The 24,527-nt window shown below is 44.6% G+C and overlaps 1 protein-coding gene across 2 annotated transcripts in view; it reads left to right on the forward strand.

Annotated features, from left to right (window-relative positions):
* LOC135919115 (nose resistant to fluoxetine protein 6-like) overlaps window positions 1-24,527 on the forward strand; it is a 360,507-nt gene that overhangs the window by 242,820 nt on the left and 93,160 nt on the right. For both annotated transcript variants that reach the window (XM_065452846.1, XM_065452847.1), the window contains exon 10: window positions 21,417-21,496. In XM_065452846.1, the coding sequence (XP_065308918.1) occupies window positions 21,417-21,496 (80 nt within the window). The remainder of the gene's footprint in view (window positions 1-21,416; window positions 21,497-24,527) is intronic.

Consider the following 24,527-nt stretch of genomic DNA (forward strand, 5'->3'; position numbering starts at 1 on the left):
CCGGGCTGCCTCGCGTTCCCGGTCACTGTGCATTTGCATAAGCAGCCGATAATAAACCTCTTCTCAATTTGTGGAGGTGATGGGCTTCAAACCCCGTCGCTTGAAGCCCCGGAGATGTCATCAAGAACGCTAACACCTACCATGATCGACAGCTCATCCCAAACGGCGCCGACGCCACAGTCCGTCACGTGCACCGGCGTTCCACGACAACGGGACCCCAAGATCTTCAGTGCTGCAGACGACGAAGACGAAGAAGACTGGTTTGCGTCATAAGAACGGGTGAGCAAGCACAAGTGGGATGATCCACTTGCGCACCCGAGCACAGCAGACGGCAGAAATGTTCACGACCTACACTGAAGACGTCGTGGACCTTTATAAACGAATGAACGCTGCGATGCCCGAAGCTGAAAGAATTCACCACATACACAAAGGCCCTGATCACGCGCATTCCAGATGCTACTAGCCAGGAATCCACGCACCGTTTCTGAAATCGTCACCCTATGCCAAAGTTATCAGTTAAGGAAGGAATACCCTTCGATTCGGGGCGTCCTCCGCGAAGTGACGACTCGTTCGCAAGCCTTGACAACATGTACGACCAATCCTCATTCTTACGGCAGGTCAAGGACTTTGTCCGTGGGGAAGTTGCCTGCCAACATTCCTTAGTTTCCTTCACTAGGAGTCAACATCCCTTCTTCCAAGCAAGCACCGCACCCTCATTTCTCAAGAGGTTGCTCAAGTTGTCCCTTCTGCACACCACTAGCCGCCTGCCGCCGCGAATCTGAACTCTGTGCTGACAGTACAGCCTGTCGCCACGCTTCTCACCTATGCGCAGCCACTCCTGCCTGTGTCCGCGCCTGCTACGTATGTGCAGGCAGTAAGCAGGGCCTCCACCGACGCCTTTTTCGACCCAATGCCAACCGGGGCCACCAGAAGCACATGCTTCTTCTTTTCTCGTCATAAAGCCTTACGGCTTGTAATCAGCTGTGCAGGCGCCACAGTTGAATTTTCCCCGCTGTTTGGCGCACCATCGCACAAAGATCGGATTATGCGTGGTGACCGGGACCGGTCGGACGACTGCGAGAGTGCCGTGACTACGACAAATAGATGAATTCTTTCCGTTAATATTTTGAGAATTTAGATATAGGCTAGTTTTTAGATCTAGGCTAGTCAGGTGAGTGCTCGCAAAAGAGCAAGTCAGTGACCTAACGGCCGGATCTTTTCCGGCCGGTAGCTATACATTTGCAGGGCTCATTTGTGAGTTAACTAGTTTAGACAGGTAGTTAGTATTTCCTTTCTAGGTGATCGGCATTTTGCGGTAGGCAGAATTTTATTTCAGCCCGTGGTTGCAAGTGTTTTTTTTAGCTTATTGTGGTGGCGATAATAGAGTGCTGCTGAGAAGGTCAAGCAACTGAAGGTTAAATGCAAGAAGTGTGAGGCGTCGGTGAATTTGAAGGAAACGCGGTTTGAATCTGTAGCAGAGGCCGAAGGCGCGAATTTGATGTGCAAATGCTGCGTAATAAGTGCACGCCTGGAGAGGGCTGACGAAGCGAGCCCCAACCTAGCGTTATGTATGGATGCTTTAGAAAAGGAGCTACAGGTAGAGTGGACAGAAAAGCGCAAACACCAAGAGCAGCTTAGTGAATCGTTGGACGAAGAAATCGCTGACACCGCCATGCGAAGTCACATTGGCGGACTCTCCGGCGCCAGCCACGTGGATGGGGCCTGCACTGGCATGGACAGCGATAGGAAAGAAGGTCCGACAGGTTCAGACAGGAATAGCTAAGAACACGTGGCAACTAGGAAGTCAGGAGGCGATGGAGAGGAGGGGAGCAGGCTAACCTTAAGAAATGAGGTCAAAGTCAATGATAAGAGGCAGCATCATCTCGAAATTAGAAGGAAGGAAGGGAATACCCTAGTGCTCATCGGTGGTGACTCAAATATGAGTAGGTGAAAAGATCTATAATGGAGCGTGTAAAGGGTGATAAGTGGGTAGCAGTCGGGGAGTACCCAAGCAGGACAATGGACGCAGTATTGAGAGCGAGAAAAAGTGAACTTTCTAAGAATGTTGCAGAGCCCAATTTGGTAGTAGTAGCGGCGGTGCTGAAATGACGTCCTGAATGGTGAAGCCGCAAAAGTAGTGGAAAGATTAGCGGAGGGAGTTGACGATTTAAGGGTGATAGCACAGCAAGTCCAGATCGTGGTATGCACAGTGCTGGATGTGCAAGGACGGAACGGAGAAATTACCAAGGACGTTGGGCTGTTAATCGGGAGATAAGAAAGCTAAGCCAGGAGAAAGGCTTTGAAGTGGCAGACATAAACTGAGAAGTGCATAGAGCAGGCTTTGATGGAGGCTTTACACGAGATGGCATCCACTTAATGGAAGGCTAGGAGTCGAGATCGGCTGGTGCTTGGCAGGCCAGGCAGTAGCATCTTTACGGGGTCCACTACGGCTCGGGGCGTAGGGGTAGGCAGACACAATGTAGAGAGTGCAACAATAGAGGCTGACGCCAAAAAAATGGCCACTAGGAGGTCCAGGAAGAAAACTACAAAAAAGAAATTTAACACCACGATCAAGTACATAAACATGCAAGGCGATCGAAAGAAAGCGAAGTGGTTAGAAATAGAACAGTAGTTAACGGATGAAGAAGTAGGTGTATACGCGCTATGCTAAACAAATCTCGAGGATCTAGACGATCCACCGTTTATTGAGGGCTACGTTTGGGAAGGGAGCAACAGAACATCAACGGGGAGGAAGGGAGGATGAGTAGGTATGCTGATACGTCAATGATCGAATTGGCAAAGAATAAAGTCAACTTGCAAACAACACATTTGGGCATCAGGTACAATTGCCGCTAAAAAAACATGGCTAGGAGAAGTTTATTTAGGGATAGGGGACAAATGCAGGCCAGAGAACAAGGATCTAGTGAAGTGTCTCAATGACGATATAGAGCAGTTTGGAGAAGGTGCCGATATTATTCTGCTGGGTGACATGAATGGCCACATCGAGAATGTGGATGGATACACAGATTGCAACGGGAAGTTGATGCTATACTTCTGTGAGCAACACAACCTAGTTATAGTAAATAGAGAAACCAAGTGTGAGGGACAAAGCACGTGGAAATCCCGTAACAGCCAAACGACCATTGACTACTGCTTAATGTCGCAGGGGATGTATAGCAAGCTCGCAATAATGGAAATAGACGAAGAGGGGAAGTACTGCCTCGGAAGTGATCATAAGCGTATTAGTCTACAGCTGGGAGCTCTGCTCAAAAGAGAAATGCAGGGAAGTCAAAAACAGTACGCAAAATTAAATGAACAAATAGCGCAAATAGCGGCCGGCATAGAGGAAGCAATAGAGAAACATCCCATAAAAAAGCGGGATTATAATGTGTTAGAACTACTCATTAGTACAAAAATGAAAGAAGCAAAAGGAGTAAACCGCTGGAGAGGAAAGAGGAAGCCACGAAATTGGTGGAATAAGGAAATTGGGGAGGCCATCTAACAACGATGGTTGGCGCAGTTATCTGAAGAGGAAATAGGCCAAAAATAGGAATCTTATCGACAAAAGAAACGACAAGTGCAGGTTCTCGTCCAGACTAAAATAAAGGAGTCCTCTGATCGCTGGCTGGCTGAAGTTCGCGATGCAACTAAATTGGAGTGAAGGAAATTCTAGAACCATATAAGCTGGCTGCGTAAAGCAAATCACAGAAAGCAGGAACAGATTCACGATGCCGAGGCAAAATGTTTAGAGGGAGATGACGCTGTGAACTACATTGGTTCAGTTATAGTGGAGTCATTTAGAAAAGACGATAGGGTAATCGCCCCAAATGAGGGAGCAACACATGATAGCACAATAGAAAGCAGCTTAAAACTGACCAATCTTAACTGGAAAAAGGCGGAAGCAAATGTTCCAAAATGCACGTCCGTAGGGATAGACGAAATTCCAATCAAGTTAATTAATACACTTGGCCCAAGAAGCAAGGAAACGCTGATAAAAGCATTGGAGGCAGTCATAACAAATAAGCAAATTCCGCACCCCTGGAAACAGAGTAAAATAATTTTGATTTATAAAGGGAAAGGCGATAAAAGGAACATAAAATCCTTCCGCCCAATTACGATAACATCAGTTATATATAGTCTGGCGATGCAGGCAGTGAAATTAAAAGTGCAGTCAAGGGTAGAAAGTAATAGAATACTCGTAAAACTTCAGAACGGGTTCAGAAGTGGCAGGCGCTTAAATGATAGCCTGGTCGTGCTTACTCAGTGCATAGAAATAGCTAAGGCGGAAAATAGACCTCTGCATTTATATCCTTCCTGGACATAAGCGGTGCATACGACAACGTGAACAGGCAACTCCTGTGGAACATATTAAAAGATGAAGGTATCGGTGATGGGGTAATTGATTTCCTAGAGGAAATATATCGAGAAAATAATGTGGAAATAACATGGGAAGGAAGTAAGAGCACAACTGTCGAGGTACACAAAGGATTAAGGCAAGGTTGTCCTCTATCATCGCTGATGTTCATGCTTTATATGATAAGTATGGAAAGAAGGCTACAAGGAAGCAGTCTAGGGTATAATCTGTCGTACAGATTAGGCGGAAAGGTTGTTGAGCAACGACTACCGGGTTTAATGTATGCGGACGATATTGTACTGTTGGAAGATAGCCAGGAAGGTTTGCAAACTCTGTTTCATTATTGTGGAGACGAAGGAGACAGTCTAGGTTTCAGTTTTAGCGCAGCTAAGTCTGGTGGGATATTTTTGAACGATACAACTGATTAGGAGCTTACTATACAAGGCCATAAAATACTCCGAGTGTCCGAATACAAATATCTCTGGGTGTGGATAAACAAAAGGCAGATGTACACGGAAAAGCACGAACGGTCTCTCATAGCGAAAGAGCGAAGAAATGGCGGGATAATGAAACTAATGGCCATGGGGACGGGGTGGGGGGGGGGGGGGGCGTTACAGCAGGTATGAAGTACTGAGAGGTATTTGGAAAGGAATAATGGTGCCGGGGCTTACTTTCGAGAATGCGGTCCTGTGCTTAAGGGCAGAAGTTCAGTCGAGACTAGAAGTAAATCAGAGAGCTGCTGGAAGATTAGCACTAGGTGCCCGCGGGAAACCCACAAACGAGGCAGTACAGGGGGATTTGGGTTGGGCATCGTTCGAAGCACGGGAAGCTCAGAGTAAAATCCTATACGAAAAACGCCTGAGGAAATAGGATGATAACAGGTGGGCAGCTAAGGTACTTAAATACCTATACAGGAACAGCATTGACTCACAATGGCGGAAAAGAACTAGGAAGCTAACAAGAAACTATGCCAGACACGAGGACAGAGAAAGACAGAGCATTAAACGAGAGGTCAAAAACGCGGAAGGTAAAAATAGGATAAATTCAATGGAAAAGAAGCATAGTGTTGAATTATATCGATACTGGAAACAGCAGATCAGGAAGGAAGCGTTTTATGACAACTCAAGGGGCAGCGCCCTACTCTTTGAAGCTATAGGTCAGGATGTCTTAGAACGCGCTGCTATAACAAGAAATTTAATGAAGACGAAGGCACATGTACTGTGTGTGATAAACCCGTAGAAACAATAGAACACCTCATACTAAAATGTGATGGTATCCATCCCGATGTCGATTCAGGCATAGTCACGCTTCCTGAGGCCCTAGGGTTTAGAGATAACAACAGTCATGTAAATAAAGATGCGGTGGAAATTAGCAAAACGCGATTGGAAGATTGGTGGCTCAAAAGCAGAGAGGTGGCATAAGGTTAAAAGTGTAGGAAGACGTATTTTAAAAAATGGCAACTTTTAATAACTTACAGCACAGTTAAGCAAAAACAAACAGCTGAGCATGGTGGCAAATGCCATCACCCCGTTTCAAAGGGGACGCTCCTACCTTCCATCCATCCATTTATCGTGGTCGCCCTTCGAAACTTGCCGTGCGTGAGGACACACATATTCCGCCTGGCTCCTTCGCCCTTGTACCCATATCCTGCGATTTCATCACTGAAGCAATGGTCCTCTTGACACCGTCTGACGTCTTCATGAGCCATAAAGCTCTCCCGCTACCCTTCGCAACGCGTGACATCGCCTGCAGCTGCAGCAATACATGCTTCTACAATCCCCTCTGTGTGCCTATTACGTTACTCGTTGGTGAATGCCTTGGCTTCGTGGAACCCCTCGACTCTTCGTGTTTGATTGACGTCCCCGGAGGCTTTGTTGATGTCGACTCCGGCCATCCATCTGCGATTTCAGCGCTTGAGGAGACGTCCAGGGATAGGTTCTCGAGTTCCATCGCTGATATCCTCACACCTGCCCAATGCGCTGACCTTCTTGACCTTTTGCACCACTTCAGAAGTCCATTGAACGTTTCACAGCCTCAACTGGGACACCGCTTCGCACCAGCCGTTACTTTAACGACCGTACCACGGCTCTGCCGAAGAGCATCGTGTCATTACGGCGCAAGTCAAAAATATGCTGCGCCGTGACGTTATTCAACCTTCGCACAGTCCCTGGGCATCTCCTGTCATTCTCGTTCGCAAGAAGGACGGGTCTATGCGCTTTTGCGTCGCCTACCTTCGGTTAAATAAGGTAACGTGCAAAGACGTCTATTCTTTGCCGCGCATCGACGACGCCCTCGACAGTCTTCAGGGAGCAAAATTCTTCCCGACCCTCGACTTGCGTTCAGGGTATAGGCAGGTCGTGATGGCCGCTGCCGATCGCCAGAAAACAGCTTTCATTACGCCTGATGGCTTATGTGAATTTAACGTGATGCCTTTCAGGCTTTGTAACGGCCCTGCCACGTTTGAGCGACTCGTGGACAACACGCTGAAAGGCCTCCAGTGGTCTATGTGTCGGTGTTACATCGACGACGTCGTCGTTTTCTCGCCCGATTTTCCTCTTCACCTGCTCTGCCTCAGACATGTTTTGACCTGTCTAACGAACGCTGGCCTCCAACTCAACCTTAAGAAGGGCCGCTTCACCGTGCGAGGGCTCAGCATGCCAGGCCACGTTGTGCCAAGCACGGCGTTCTATCCGATCCTGCAAAACTTCGAGCATTCGCTGAGTTTCCGAAGCCTAAGTCCATCAAAGAAGTTCGAAGCTTTGTGGGCCTATGTTCATATTTCCGGTGCTTTCTTCGGAATTTCGCTACGACCATGGCGCGATTGACTCAGCTTCTAAGCGTTGACACCGACCTCTCCTCCTGGTCCCCTGCATGTGACTCCGTGTTTGCTACGCTGCGCTGGCTTCTCACCTCCTCACCTATTCTTCGCCATTTCGACCCGTCAGCTGCAACTGAGGTACATAAAGACGCCAGCGGGGCCGGCCTTGGCGCCGTCCTCGCCCAACGAAAGCCCGGCTACACTGAATACGTAGTGGCCTATGCGAGTCGCACGTTGGCGAAGCCTGAGGCCAAATACAGTGTGATCGAAAAAGAGTGATTTGCTTTAGCATAGGCACTTGGTAAGTTCCGACCATACCTATACGGGCGCCCATTCGACTTCGTCACAGATCACCACACACTTTGTTGGCTCGCCAACTTGAAAGATCCCACTGGCCGCCTAGCACGTTGGGCACTACGCATCCAGGAGAGCAATATTCGCGTCGTATACCGCAGCGGGCGCACACACTCAGATGCAGACGCCCTGTTCCGTTAACCTTTACCTCCAGACTCGGCCTGCGGAACAACTTGCGGACACTCCGTGTCATCTCTCGACATGGACTCCTTTGCCACCGCACAACGTTCTGACCCGCGGATCGCTTCTCTTTTCGACTATTTATCTGGACCATCGATCATCCCTGTATCCCTAACTTTCAGACACCAAGCAGTTCACTTCGCCATTCGCGACCAGCTGCTCCACCAACGCAATTACGCTCCCGAAGGCCGTAAGTGGCTTCTGGCGATTCCATGCAGCTTAAGGTTACAAATATGTGGCTCCTTCCACAACGATCCGCACTGCGGCCACGCTTGAGTTTTCAAGATGTACGAGCGAATATGCCGCTGCTTCTACTGGTGCGGCACGTACTCTTTTGTACAAAAGCTTGTTCAGTGCTGTCTTGACTGTCAATGCCGCAAATCGCCGCCTTTACGCCCATCTGGTGCTTTGCAGCCGCTCCCGTGCCCTGCCACACCCTTCGATCGCGTCGGCATCGACCTATACAGCCCGCTTCCTACGACACCACACGGCAATCGGTGAATCGTAGTTGCTGCTGACCATTTGACACGCTGCGCCGAAACTGCTGGTTTACCAAGTGCTACAGCCCGAGATGTAGCCTCTTTCGTACTTTGACGCGGCGCACCTCGAGAGCTCCTCAGGGATAGAGGTCGCACCTTCCTCTCCGAAGTTACCAAGGGGTTTCTTTCGGAATACCACATTACCCATCGGACAGACGCGGCATACCATCCCCAGACTAACGGGCTCACAGAGCGATTTCACTGCACACTTGGTGATATGCTCTCGATGTGTGTGGCATTTTATCGTGGTAACTGGGACCGCATCCTTCCATTCATCACGTTCGCGTACAACACAATGATCCAGGCCACTACGGGATTTTCACCTTTCTTCCTCATGTATGGCCACGAGCCTACGCATATCATCGACACGCTCCTTCCATACCGTGCGGACGCCTCCAAGTGTCCGACGTCGCCCGACAAGCCGAAGAATGCCGCCAGCTCGCGCCCACCTTTACGGCACAGCAACAGCAGCGCCAGAAAGAAGACCGCATGGACCCGCTTCCCAACACCACCTAAGCTCCAGGCCTTCTTGTGTGGCTGTCTGTCCCTTTCCAAACGCCGGTGCTTTCGTCTAAACTCGTCCCGAAATTCAAAGGGCATTACCGAGTCTTGGAGCGAACATCCCGGGTGAATTTTCTCATTGAGCCACTGTCACCACCTGACGATTTGCGCTGACGTGACATTGTGCACGCCTCGCGTCTCAAGCCCTACCATGACCTGCTGCTTTACGATTCTTAAGTCGCCAGGATTGTCCGGGGGGAGATTGTGAAGAAGTATACGCGTCTCGCGGTACATCCGCATCGCCAATGTGTGGCTCGGCTCGCGCTGCTGATTGCTGGCGTCTTTTTGACGGTGCTTCGGGCTGCCTCGCCGTTCCCGGTCGCTCTACCTTAGCATAAGGAGGCGGTAATAAACCTTAGCATTATACTTTGCTTTCATTCACAGTCACTTTAATGACGGGATTGGTCCCTGGGGAAAGACATCACTGTCATATCTCGTCTATTCAGCACTTGCAAAACCAAGCAATACGCATTATCACTATCAGCGGGTTTTTCACGAGTGCTACTCTATTACTTCCCGAAAATTTCATCCTTGTTGCAACTTGTTCAACTATCATGTAATAATTATTTTTTATAAAGTACTTACTAAACAGCTTTCATATCAATTAATTGACCCCATGTAGGTCAGCAATAATAATAATACCATTTTTGCACGTCACTCCAATTTGCTACTGCCTATGGTTCATCCTAACTATGGAAAAATGGCATTATATTCACTGCTATAAAACTGTGGGATGGTTTATCCAGCACCTATAAATATTCCTTATTTTATGCATTTAGTCATAAGCTTAAGCTTTTTTAGGCATGTATATAAGTTTACATCATTCATTACACGACATTTGCCATTTGTGTGCATTGGCATTGTTTAAGCACTAGAGGCCTGTATACATATAATTGGTTTTCATTTATTTATTTTTCTATGTATTATTTTTGGGGATTGTTTTTGTTTCTTTCACAAGCTTGCTAATCTTTAATACACCTCTCGATTGTTAATATTAACCGAGGGTCCCATTGCAGTCTTTGAATTTGGGACCGTCGTCTGAATAATAAACGAGAAGAAAGGGAGTTAACCGAGGGGCCCGATTTTTATTAGTCATATCATGAGAAGCCTACAAACACGGACACCAAGGACAACATAGGGGAAATTACTTCTGCCTAATAAATGAAACAAAGAAACGATAAAAATAATGGAAGTGAAAGTGCATGAAAAAGCAACTTGCCGCTCGTGGGGCGCGATCCCATGCGAAGGTTGTGGGATGGTAGCAGAAGTTGAAAACAAAACTAATTCAGAATTAAAACGCTTATCAGAACGGAGCTCAGCTAAGAAATTAACTATAAATAAAAGACAGTACACTATTTTTCACCGACACAGACAAAATTGAAATCATGACTTTTATATTCTAATAAATTTCTCTTCACGAGTGCACACCAGTCTTCAGGTATCTAGGAGTGTCGTTGGACTGGTACTTTTACTATCGCGATCACAATAATTATGTGTGTGAGAAACAGGCATGTGGCTGTTTCAGTGTGTAAGTTTGAGTGTGTATTTGCTTGTTTCGCGCATCAATTGCTGTATGTTAGGATTGCCGAATGGCTAAGGAACTCGCAAAGCTGAAGCAAGAGATAAGAGCTGAATTGCTCAAACAAATTAAACAAGAATTCAAAGCATTCAAAGATGCATCAGAACGTGACCTTAGGAACGAGATTTGGGAGGTGCGCAATGAGCAACGCCAAATGAGTAAGAGTATTGAATTTTTTGCATGAGTCAATCGAGGAAGTGAGACAAAAGCTTGATTCTGAGGTCTCAAAGAATTCAAGTCAGGCAAAGGAAAATGACGAACTGCGCGCTAAATGTGCTGCTCTGGAAAAAAAGCAGGTGAACTTGAAAGGCGACTCACGCATTCGGAGCAGTACTCACGAAACGCTAATCTGGAATTACAGGGCGTTGTAAAGAAAGAAAATGAGGACCTTGCTACTATTTTGTCTGATATAGGCACTGTAATCCATGAGCCAATCAGTTCATCTGACCTTGAGTGTTGTCACCGTGTTCCAACACGCGGATAAAACAAACATTGTCGTTCAGTTTAAATCTAGAGCTAAACGTGACGCCACCTTGAAAAAAAGCACAGAAGACAAGAATCACAAACCTACGATTGGAATCTACAATGCCCCGTTTATGTGAACGAACATTTGTGCCCAGCGCTAAACAGGCTGCTTGGTATGGCAGTGAGAAGAAAATATGAGCATAAATGGAAATCTGTGTGGACCAGCAACGGGCAAATCTATGCAAGGGAAAGTGATACATCTGATGCTGTGCAAATATTGGAAGAACGTGATCTTGCTAGGATTACGTCTGCTGTTTCTGGCATGACTGAGAACGCTCACTAAAATTGCCATGGAATATCGCGATTTCACCTTACCGCATCGTTTACAATTACAATCTAACTCTAGCATTTCCGTTCCACACTGGAATGCTGAATCTGCAGTCAAAAAACAAAAAATTATTAGTAATTGTTTAAATCTGTTTTCTTTCAAGTTCTATATCATTATGCTAATCGAAACATGGTATCATGACAGCAGTGCTCCGCTGCACATTGATGGCCATGCTGATTGCGTTTAAAATTGAACTGATCGGCGAGGAGGGGGTGTAGCATCCTATGTCTCGTCGGGATGGAACTGTGAAGCAGCATCAGAGTTTTGTAAAACAACAAACAACTATGAAATTTTAACGCGTAAACATTACTGGGATATAATTTCGGTCGTATATCGCCCACAAAATGGAAATATTTTTGGCTTTCTAAATTTATTTGATAATATACTGGAGTATGTATCTGCTAACGAATTTCGACTTGTCTGCGGGGGAGACACTAACATAAATTTTCTTGAAAATACTGCTGCTACACTGGATTTTACTAATAGACTTAGCTGTGCGGGATTTGTAAACCTAAGTAGCACACCAACTCGTGTTACGTTGTCCTCGTCTACTTATCTCGACATTCTTATTACGACTATTGACACTGTCGTAGAGCATACTGGAACAGTAACGTCGGACGTCAGTGATCATTGTCCTGTGTTTATGACATATCGTTTCAATGTGAGAAAAAGTTGTTCAGAGTCAAATGTGTTTACTACACAAGATATAACTGATAGAAATATGGATCTTTTCAACACACAGTTTGCAAGTATGACTGGTCTTTCCTATACGAAATAAGTGATGTAAATGTCGCTTATTCCAAGTTTATGTCAGCGGTTGTACAAATCGACAACGCTAAAACCCTGGATTACACAGGAACTTTTTAAAATGATAAAACATAAAGATAAACTGTACCATAGATTTCTTACAACACGCTCGCCTGAAACGCTGACACTGTTGAAAAAGCAGAGAAACAAACTAAACACGGAACTTAGACGCGCTAAGAATGCTTATCATGAGCATCTGTTTGCAAACGCCACTGGTAAACATCCTGAAACCTTGTGGAGCATTATCAATAAGGTTCTTGGCCGCGAAAAGCATGCTACCTCACCAGGCAAGATAATCTATAATAACAAAGAAATTTCACGTTTAGCACTCGCAAACCATTTCAATAAGTACTTTGCAAGTATAACCGTGCCACAGCAAACTGGGCCTGATATGTCATCGTTTCTTTCCGTTTCTAACAGCTTATTTTTCAATCCCACTAATGAATTCGAGGTATTTAGCACTATCATGAACCTTAAAAATAATAAAGCTCTTGACATTGATGATATCCAAATAAAACCTATCAAGTATGTTTCAGAATACATCACTCCCGCTGTAACGCATATCTTTATTCTAGCTTTACAGACTGGGGTTTGCCGTTTTTTCAAAAGTCTTTACAGCCTGGGACTTTACAGTCTTTTTAAAGGAGGCAACAGAAACGACGTGTCCAATTACATACCCATCTCAATCATTCCAGTATTTTCCAAAGGATTAGAAAAGATTACTTTTTCTCGCTTATCAAACTTTTTCGACAGGCAAAACATTCTATCTAGTGCTCTGTTCGTCTTTCGTAAAGGTAGGTCAACAGAAACTGCTTTGCTCACACTCAAGGAGCATGTACTAAAAAACATAGAAAGAAATCTCTTCACATTGGCACTATTCATTGATTTCAGTAAGGCATTCGATTGTATAAATCATAAAATTTTGCTATGGAAATTATCACAGAATGGCATTAGACGTACTCCTTTAGCATTATTTGAGTCTTACCTTACTAATCGAAAACAATCAGTATCCATAAAACACAAGTCAAGTTTTGTTCCTTTACTAAATGGCGTGTCACAAGGGAGCGTACTAGGTCCTATGCTTTTTAACCTTTACATTAACGACATTGCTAATATCGATACAACTGTAAAATTTATCGTGTATGCCGATGACACTAATCTTCTCATTTCTGGTCCGAATTCAGAAGAAATAATGGAAAAATGTAACTATCTACTGAATAAGCTATCTGAATGGTCAGTCGCTAATTGCCTAAAAATAAACGCTACGAAAACTACAGTAATGTTACTTCGCGCAAAAAATAAAGTTATTACTAGTAATCAAACCTTAGTGTGTGCGGGTAAAGAACTGCACATTGTGGATGAACATAAAATATTAGGCGTCACTTCTTCCTCGCACCTTACTTGGGATAAACATATTGAAAATATCTGCACAAAAATGTCTGCTGTCACAGGCGTTCTGTCTCGATGTCGGCGTCTTTTTCCAACCAAAGCAAAACTGAACATTTATTATGCCTTATTTTTTTCCCATTTAAATTTCGGTAGCTTAGTGTGGGCGACAACAGGAAAGACAAACATTATGAAAATCCTTTCTTTGCAAAAGAAAATGATTCGGCACATTGACAACATGGGTTATCTGGAGACAACGCGGCCAGCGTTCTTAAAGCTTAAAATGATAAAAATAGAATGTTTCTACACGTTTCGCCTTCTAAATTCATTTTATTTCTCAAATACTGCCTTCAAAAATTTTCTAGTGTCTACTGCATCTTTGGCACCAAAATTCAATTCTTCCAATACAAGAAATAGTGATACATGGTATGTCCCATGGTTTCGGAATAAATATAGCCTACAGTCATTAAAACGTAATCTACCACATATTTTATTAAATATAAAGGTACATATACCTCCTCATCGAAGGAACTGCGAATGCATTTTGTAAACATGTGATCAGGGATTGTTTATCGTTCTTTCAGAGACAACTGTACGTGTTACTGATTTTGTAACCCATACACATGTATTTCTATCTTCTGGTGTATCGAATGTGATCATGATACCTTGCTGGTGAAGCAGCGCACAGACACGGACACAGTGAAGAGAGACAGAAAAAGACGACACTCGCTGCTAATATCGTAATATCTTTTGTGCAGTCAAATTTGCTTGCAGGTGTATTTTTTTCTCTTTCGTATATAACAAAATCGCCTGTTAAACCTTATGATACTCTATATCCATTCGTAATAGCGTTTCTTTGGCAGTCTAACTTGTAAAACATTTTTTTTTTCTTAATTGCAGTGACACAACCTTCATGTTCTGTGTATCTTCTGGCTGTGGTCTAGACAGTTTTTCTCAAATTTTTCTGTGATGAAAAAAGAAAGAATAAATTCAATTGAATTCAATCCAATGAAATGACGGCTCTCGCAATAGCGATAGCTTGTTCACAGGTAAAGAAAACGCACAAAAGGTCTACCTAAGATGACTCTCTGTCAACACTCACAGTCTTCTTTTAATTAAGGAACAAACAATTATTCACGATTATTTTTTTCCATGCAAAGCGTTTCTGGAAAAATCATAAGCCATTCAACTCTGTGAAGGTGGTTGACCCGCAAAGCTGTTTAGCAGATGACGTGGAGGCGACACCTAATTTTGAACAAAGATACAAACTTATTTTTTGCCTTGATGGGTAGCCATCATGACGAAAGCTACGCACACTCCTTTATTGTCTTGATTGGTGGTCATAATTTCACTCGCAACTGCAATCACATTCTCTGATAATGTCAAATCGAGGCACGTACGCCACTGGGTGGTCGCTAGGGCCGGGTCGGTGTGGCATCGCGTTCCGTGTATGCAACGTGGAACGCGTAAACCGGTCCCTTTTTAGTACCGACACATCCACATTCAAATCAGCGACAACGGCAACCGGGGTAGTTTCGTGGCAGCCAATTCACACAAAGTGTGTAGCCATGAACCTTACGGGGGCTATGAGCCATTGCATTTTTTGCTTGCTTACGGGAGCATGAACGCTTACGAGAGTGTGAGCCACTGGTGATGTTTTTGTTCACGGAGAACAAAAATGTACTGAACTCTAGCCATATACAGCTTCGCTGCAATATACACACGAAGCGAATGAGTGGGCATACTTTTCATTTCAAAAGCACTATTGTCAAGTGCTCTCTTCGTTGCCTCTTCGGCTGCATAAATGTTACCCATTATAGATAGTCGCGGCCTATGCGTACTGAATTACGATACGCACTCGCAAGTGGCTAGATCGATCCCTCTGCTGAAAACATGTTACATTACACCACTACGCCAGGGTGTTTAGGATGCCAAACACTCCTTTCCTGTAACAGGAATGGTTGGCCGGATTCGATTTGTTGCCGCTTCGCCCGAAAGAGCACGGATGAGCACTATTCCATCGCAACACCCACGAGAGTCTTCTCGTGACGAACAAGTGTGACGCCAACGGCAGGACGACGCTGGCAAGAACTGTACGACGACATTGTGTGACGACGGGAACATGACGACCGTTATATGACGCTGGAATGACGACGATAGTCTGTGCGACATAACGACCACGAGGTGAGGACCGTCATGCTGTGACGAAGCCTAAATGAAGACGATAGCATGACGAAAATTGGCTGATGATGCTAAAATCATTACAGTTGTATGACGACGACCGTATGTCGACGGTTACACGACGACAAAGAATGACAAAGGCAGAATCACGATGGCGGAGTCACGACAAAGGTATGATAAGGATGTGTTGATGGCAGTGCAATCGCTACGACAACATGACGGGGATCGAACGGCGGCGACTTTGCGGTGATGCGATAACGCCAATGGCATGACAATTATGGAATGGTGGCGACGTGATGGAGGTGATGTGCCAACGCAGTGACAGCGACAGAGAAAAAGACGGAGGTCAAATGACGGCAGCATGACAACGAAAGGAGAATCCCAATGTCATGAAGGCAACGGCATGACCATAACGGAATGACAACGGTAGCAGACAAGAACGGCGTGTAGGTGTTGCAGCTCCCGTCCAGAGATCACGTGCATCATCTGCCGCTGTCGGCCGCCTTAATTTTCACTGCATCCCGTGTTTGTTTCCACTATGTCCGGTACAAGCCAATGGGGCAGACTTAATGCGCACAGTATGAGGTGTTTACTTGAAATTGCAGTTTTTTTTCAATCGTAACACGATATTTGCTCCCTAATAAAGCTAACGTTTTTTCACACCTCCCGTTTTGTCTTACCTTAATCGTGCCCAGTAAGGGTTGTGAGTGAACAACTATTATTGTTAACAAAAAGAACATTTGGCAGTAAAAAAAAGTATTGCAAATAATTTTAAATCTTCTGTAAAAGACCCCACTGCTCTTATAGGTGAAAATTACAGTGTTAAACATTTTGAACTTTATCTTGTTAAGCTGCTTGATTCCTATAAGAAGGAATACCTACGTACCTACAAGTTATCTTCGAAGACATTACAGGAGCTCGCCAATATTTGTTCGAATGTAGAGGTGTTTAACAGCAGAAGTGCCGAACTCTGATGTGCATGTACAACTTCTGATGGTCACCAAAGCCTCTTGGACACTTTGCCGCGCTTGTGAAATACCTTGCGTACGCTTGGTGTAAATCTGTATCGAAAATCTGTGTCCATATTACAAACATTTTCTCTTTTAATCTGAGTCTCGAAGTCGTTTTCTTTTATTCTCTTTTGTCTATTCCAACACAATATGCGTTACTGCATTGGCCATTAAGGGCTCAAAGAATACTAATTGTGTATGGTTAATGCGTGTTTGATAAACTCTCTAGCTTCTTACGTTTTTTTTTTCTTTTTTTATTAACCAGGAGGACATATGCACTTTACGCGTATGTGGTAATGCAGCTTACTGAATTAGGTGTGATGGTGTTAATGCTTTCTTTTTGTCGTGTTGTCGATGTTTTTGATGCAGAATGTTACGAAACGCTTTTTTGCGATGATTTTGTATTGCTACTAGGACAAGTTGGCCGACTGCTGCCGAGATTCACGGCCGATGTACTCGTCAGTATGCTTATGCATATATTTTTCCCTCGGCCTTGCCCATGTACACAGTCGGCAAATAAAGAAAGCTCAAACTATGTGTAATACTAGCTAATGTGGCCGCCTTAATTTGCACTAAGTTTCATTTACGGACGGCACTATCTCTGGTACCTGCCGACATTATTTGGACACAGAAAATCATATAACGTAATCACGTCCTTGAGCGTAACACTGCTATCACGTTACTTCTGACAATGCGAAAGAAAATGCTTTGGACTTAAATAAGCTAAGGCTCTTCTAAGGCTCCTTCTGCGACATGGTTGCACACATTATTGTTTATACTGAACCGTGGCTGCACAGCGAAATACCTCGTAATAACATATTTTCCTTTCTCACACTCTTCATGTTAAGGGCAGGCCTCCCACGCAAGCACGAGTGGTAGGTAAACTTATAGGCTGCATTCAGACAGGCATCAGTAGACAGGCATATCTCTGGATCAAAGTGGCTTATCGGGTCCTAGCTTTCTTTTAATTAGGTAGCACAGACTGCAGACGCCACTTCAGAATATCTAAGTGGTCAGCAGTATTTAATGTCTGAAAAAAAAATTACTTTGCCAAATGCGTTATCTAAACCTACTTAAGGTGTTTGACAGCGTCTTAGATCGGTCCTTATGCCAGTAGGCGCACTGACTAAGGTTTCGGCATCACGTTCACAACAGTACCCGTGACACGCATTCGGCGGTTTTGCAGCTCAGTGATCTCTTTAGCCGAAATTTCAATGATTACAACATGGAAATTGGGGAACAAGATTCCTCTGATTACGGTCTCGTGTGCTTCACGTCCCTTCTGATATGCTAGCCATGTTATGCTATCAATACATAAGAGCATCTGGAAATGTGCCTTTCCGATTTAGGGAATGCGCGTGCATATTTGATAACTTTGGATTCAAGTTAAATTATGTGCGATTTCTGTTTAAATTTGCACAGACCAAAGTGAAAAATTTTAAAAGGGAACCTTAGATGACTCGCGACATTATTCATATCAAACGTGAAGTTATAAAATTTAACAAGCAGTGTACTCCTGCTAGTCTGATAGGTATTGAGCAATGTAACCTCACCCATTATCAGAGTGTTGTCAAAAGAGTACTGCTTCCACATACATACCCAGGAATTTTGGACAGTGCCCTATGGCCATCTGTGGGAATCCATCTAAATGCAGCAGTGTAACTCCATGGGACGCTCAGTGGGCATCATTTAAAGAAAGCATATTGCAAAACACAGCCCGAATTGCAACATCTGAGCAACCTCTAGTTGGTACGCCCTTCTAATAACATGCGTATATTGTTACGTTTGGCGTAGTAGCTGAACAACAAACACTGTGGTCAATTGTCTATGAACGACTTTATCATTTGTATGGGAAAGCGAATCACCGTGGTGCAGCTCGTCTTTCGAGGCTTGTGCGTCTTTCAGTGTGAACGAACTGGTGGAGTTTCTCATGGGAGCAAAACGACAGGTTTCCCAGAATTTCAGCGCAAGATGCCAGCACAGGAAGTGGGTTTGCCTTCTGGTAAGCTTGGGTCATTGACCCCCCTCCGCTCCAAGAAAATGAGTCTGGTGTGCTTGCTTCTCCCTTTCCAGGATCGGCTCGGGGGCCGCACGTGTGCTTGGCGTTGTCCTTGCCCAAGGCTGCGCTTCCCTCCATTCCAAAGCACCGGAGTGGTTGAATGCGACTTTACCTGTTTTTCTAGGAGGCTATCTAGGGAAGACGAAATGTTTTTAATGGAATCCCTCTGCTTGGCCAGGATGGTTTAGCGTGCTAGGTCCTCTTGTAGAAGTGCCCCGAGAACAATGCACCTGCGTGCTACGACGTAACACGTGCTGCGCTCGCAAGTCCTGTAGGTACGAGTTTGTCTTTACCTGTTTGCTTCTCTTACCCCTCTTCCGTTGCTCCAACCTCGTACTCGTCGACAAGGAAGCAGCTCTACTCATAATAGCTCGGATGACGGCTTGGGTCAGCCTTCGACGCTTTGGAAGCGTAGGCCAGCTAGACGTTTCGGGACACACTGGTGGTCCAGATTAGAAAGTTACTCTACAAGGGAAGTGACGCCGCGCTTCCCAGACCACGACTATGAAATGCTGCAATTTACGGTAGTTATGCGTAACTTTAATAATAATACTTGGGGTTTTACGTGCCAAAACCACTTTCTGATTATGAGGCACGCCGTAGTGGAGGACTCCGGAAATTTTGACCGCCTGGGGTTCTTTAACGTGCACCTAAATATAAGCACACGGGTGTTTTCGCATTTCGCCCCCATCGAAATGCGGCCGCCGTGGCCGGGATTCGATCCCGCGACCTCGTGCTCAGCAGCCCAACACCATAGCCACTGAGCAACCACGGCGGGTATGCGTAACTTTGCTGCGGCATTATAGCCAATTTTTTTTAATCCTGACAAAGGCACTGCTATAACGCACCAAGGACTCTACGACTAAGTGTCCTAAATAGGCATGCTGGTAAAAGGGCGTACACTCAATGTTGCTACCAGCAGGTTGTTGAAATTCGGGCGGCCTACTGAAATATTCATTTTTAAAATCTGCATATTGAGTTACGCTTGTGCACTGTTCCTCAAAAGATGGCTGAAGGGCCAATCTGTAAAATTTCTGGACATGCTTCTGTGAAAAGTTAGTTAACGCGACCCCAGTAATCTTTGGACCATTATCAGAGAAAAGAAATCGGTATCGCAAATATTCTTTGCGGAGCCATTGGTCCGGGACACAGTGAAGTTAGCTAACATTTTAATACTTATTTTTATAGCGTGTTCACCCCTTCTTTTAAGCTAATATTTAACCCCAGAGTTTTGTTCGTGTTCTAGTATGGTATTGATATATGTTACTGGACTTGAAGCCTAAAGCGCCATACGGTATTTCAAGCGTTTCGATCAGTCGTGAGGGCGTATATGTGACTACATTTCTAGTTAATATTTTTGTGCTCCGTTCTTGTTTGACAAATCGCCAGATGACGGACAGACCACAGAACTGAGCATATATATAAAAAAGGAGACCACCGAGCACTAGGAAACATCGTGAGGCTTATAGCGCGTTAAAAAGACAAGGACGAAGGTGAGACGTGACACACACAGGCGCTATCTCACCTATCGTCTCACCTTCGTCCTTGTCTTTTTAACGCGCTATAAGCCTCACGATGTCTTACCAACAAGCCCAAGTCACTGCTTTACTAGGAAACAACCACAGATTTCTGTCATCATCATCGTGTCGTAAACTAATCGAACAAGACTTTCTTATTAGCATAAACAAATTTTTAGAAGACAACGCTATCCTAGCAAAGCTTCAAGAAAGAGCTTGAAACAGCTTCTGCAGCGAAACGAAATATCTCACAATTCATTTTCTTGCGTTATCCCTAGATAGGTACGGTAAGGTTTAAGCTTTCTTTTTTTTTAGATTTGTATAAAGTGTTTGAAGAAGTGCCTCAGGATCAACTGATTTGAAAACTCAGAATCACAGGAACTTTCCTTTTTTCGGATTTCAGCTTACATGGCCAGACGCAAACTACCCTCAAATATAATACAAGCAACCAAGACTAGTATATCATTCTTGTAATATCTGGTGTACCACAATTCAGTGTGTAAGATAGGCCTTTCAGCTTTCCTCTCCCTTAATAATTACTCTTGTAGAAAATTTAGCGGCTAATAAACACAACACAAGCGCCAATAACTGACAGTTCAAATATTCGAAAAAAAAAATACGCATATGCTTACCTTTGAAGCGTACGTATCCGAAAAATGGAACACGCCTGTCCGTCAAGACAGCTAAAAAGAACTCATCCAAGATTTGAATGTGTGAATGTGTGAATGTGTGAGCGTGTGACTGTCATCCTCCACCAAACTATAGGAAGGAAAGAGAGCTCACTCTTTCGAAGGGCTACAGAAGCCTGACTTACCCACCATATAGCGCTTTCCTTATGTGGTCTTGTGCCTGTTCAGTTTTTCTCGTCATCAGGTCACGAATCGGGTGAGAGTGCATGTGCGCTCAAACTGCATCGCCAGTGAGAGGAGCGAACTGCTCCTTCAAGTGCACATTAGGCAACCTGTTCTTCTGTCCCACTCATATTTGACCAAGGTTAAGGTTTATATAAAACTGCTGGCAATACACACATGCGGGCAATACACACAAAGTATGGCCGGACCGGCAGTGAATATCTGCTACATGGGGAAATCATACAGGCACATATGTACGCAACTTTTGGCCCGTCTGCTATTCTTACCCATTTTGAAATATTGTAATACAGGCATTGCACATTATGTAACATACACGTATAGATCTGTTTTCGTTTGTGTGTTTCAGTGCATTATACACTTCTGGTACATCAGCGCTGATCTTCAAATTTACGCTGCGGCTGTGGCCTTGTCCCTCCTATCCATTAAGTAAGTATTCGAATGCCTCTCCTTTTTCCGATTTTCATATAAAAAAAAAAGACTGCACTTTGCATGTTCATCTTTTCTCCTTAATACACGCTCTGTGTATTATCGCATACCCACCCTACAGTCCCAATATGGCCCCCAGTGATTTTTTTTTTTTAGTGCCAATCTGAAGCTAGCGGGCTGACGCTCACACTGCAGTGCTACAGTAGAGAGACGTTGCCCGTGCGTCAATCGGCGCATTTCAACTAAAGCTCGATATCTGCACTCCATGTCACGGGTCGTTTACAGCACTATGGAACCTCACAGACTCCTTAGCCAATAAGAGAGCGGAATGCCCCCCGAGATGTGTTTACCCGCGCCCCGTCGTCGGCTGCTGAGTTGGCGGTATACGAGGCGCCTTCGCAAAGGTACCACACGTCACGTATCTCTGTAACGTATCATGTATCAAGCAAATGCAAGACCAATCCTGCCATTAATCAGGTAGTTACGCCCGGAACTATATTGCCCTGCACAAAGAACAAACCTCGTACCTTCAGGAGCCCTGCAACTGACTTCTCAGAAGGACTATAGGATAAGCACCCCAGTGCCCGCGACGACTATAATTCTGCCTCGTCTTTCCACGACGCATGGATGCTTGATCGATTCTTTCCCTCCACATTGCGCTCAAGCGCGTCATTCAGGCAACTTCAAGCTAACACTGCGGCACAGAAACTGAAGCACCGTTCTCCACTGCTGTTGTAAGCCCCGTACAAACAGATGGAAAAACCATATATATATATATATATATATATATATATATATATATATATATATATATATATATATGCTGTCCTCTTCTTCGTCGTCTTTCACCTTCATTTGCGCGCGCTTCTGCGCTTTCCACGGGCTCCTGGAGCCCTGCTGCTCCCACAGATAAACCACTACCGTCTTACGGCTGGGCTGACCTGTCGCCTCCGCGTCTTTATAGCCGTACTCCACAGCCGTATGTGGTAGGTGCGAGCGAAACGCGCACGAGCATGATCCGCAAGTATGTTACCTTGGTCTCGCGCGCGCAAGGAAGGAAGATAGGGAGGAAGCACGTAGTCTTCCATTGCAAGCAATGCAGCAGGGGCGTTCTTCGGCCGCGGCTACGTATAGGCGGCTCAGCGTGACCACGTGGACCCTATCTGTAAAGTAACCTACGATAGCTACACAGTCTAGACGCGCCAAGGGCTGATGGCAATGTGGGCACTGTGCTCTCGCTGCTTAGTTTTAGTTGAAGCGATACCCATACGATATAATACCTTACACCACCATTCTGACACGAAGTGTTCGCGGTCATTCAGTGAATTGTGTTCATATTTGCCTATGGGCATGCGACACCATCCTTTTTAATTTAGTTAGTACGTGAAGGTGTACTACTTTATTATCATCATCATCATCATCATCAGCCTATGTTTATGTGCACTGCAGGGTGAAGGTTTCCCCTAGATATCTCCAATTACCCCTGTTTTGCGTTAGCTGATTCCAACTTCCGCCTGCAAATTTCCTAATTTCATTACCCCACCTATTTTCTGCCATCCTTGATTGCACTCTTACCCCTCGCACTCATTCTGTAACACTAATGGGCCACCGGCTATTGGTCCTCCGCATTACACGGCCTGTTTAGGTCTATTTTTTTCTCTTCTTGTCAAATAGAATATCGGTTATCGCTCTTTGCTCTCGGATCTACCACAGGCCTTTTCCTGTATCTTAACGTTATGCTTAACATTTTTCGTTCGATCGCTCTTTGCGCGGTTCTCAACTTGTCGCACCTCTTTTTTAATCTCGAAGTAGCTGCCCGATAAGTTAGCACCGGTAGAATGTAGTGATTGTGCATTTTTCTTTTCAACCACAGTGGTAAGCTTCCACTCATGTTGGATAATGCGTGTGGCATCCAATGCATTTTTTCTTCTCTAAATTTTCTTCTCACGATCAGGGTCCCCAGTGAGTAATTCACCTAGATAAACGTGCCCGCGCACATCCTCTAAGGGCTGAATGGCAATCATAAGTTCTTGTTCTCTTGCCAGGCTATTCAACATTAGTTTTGCCATCTCCATACTAGTTTTCAACCATACGCTTAGACTTCCTCAGTTAAGTTCCTCAATCATTTCATGTAACTCGCCTCTAGTGTTGCTGAACACAACAATGTCATCTGCAAACTGAAGGCTGTCGAGATATCCGCCGTTGATCCTCACTCCTAAGCCTTCCTTGTTTAATAGCTTGAATATTTCTTCCAAGCATGCAGTGAATAGCTTTAGAGAGATTGTGTATCCTTGCCTGACCACTTTCATTATAGGTAATTTTGTACCTTTATTGTGGAGAATTAAAGTAGCTGTGGAATCTCTGTAGTTATTTTCCAAGATGTTTACGTAGTGATCTCTACTGTTCGATTACGTAATGCCTCTATGACTGCTAGTATCTCTACTGAATTAAATGCATCTTCGTAATCTATGAAATCCCATAGAGAGGCTTACTGTACGCTGCGGATTTCTCAATAAACTGATTAATAACATGGATGTGATTCATTCTAGAGTATCAGTTCCTGAAGCCAGCCTGGTTCTTTGGTTGACTAAAGTCCAGTGCTGCCCTTATTTTCTTGGGAAATTATCTTGGTAAATATTTTATAAAATACTCAACCTATGCTAAATGCAAGCTAGCGCACCTCTAATTCTTCAATCGTTTAGCATCACCCTTCTTATGGATTAGTGTAATGTTGGCATTGTCGTGATGCATTTCATTTAGAGGGCCTCAAAGTTTTCAAGCATAATATCTCCTTTATATTAGTACTTCATCTTAAAGTATAAAATTTTAAGTAAAAATTAAAAACATTCGGGACATATTTCCCGGCTGTCCTCATCCGAACATATCCAGCTTGCTCATTTACTGCAGCGGCGTCATAGCACTTTACCACTGGGCTGGTGCATTGCTCACGTGCACGGGGAGCATTTCAGATAGCACATGGGACATGTAATTAGAAATCAATGCCAGAAATATGTTCGCATGACTAGAGTTC

Source organism: Dermacentor albipictus, chromosome 1, assembly GCF_038994185.2.
Source record: "Dermacentor albipictus isolate Rhodes 1998 colony chromosome 1, USDA_Dalb.pri_finalv2, whole genome shotgun sequence".
Classification (NCBI taxonomy): domain Eukaryota; kingdom Metazoa; phylum Arthropoda; class Arachnida; order Ixodida; family Ixodidae; genus Dermacentor; species Dermacentor albipictus.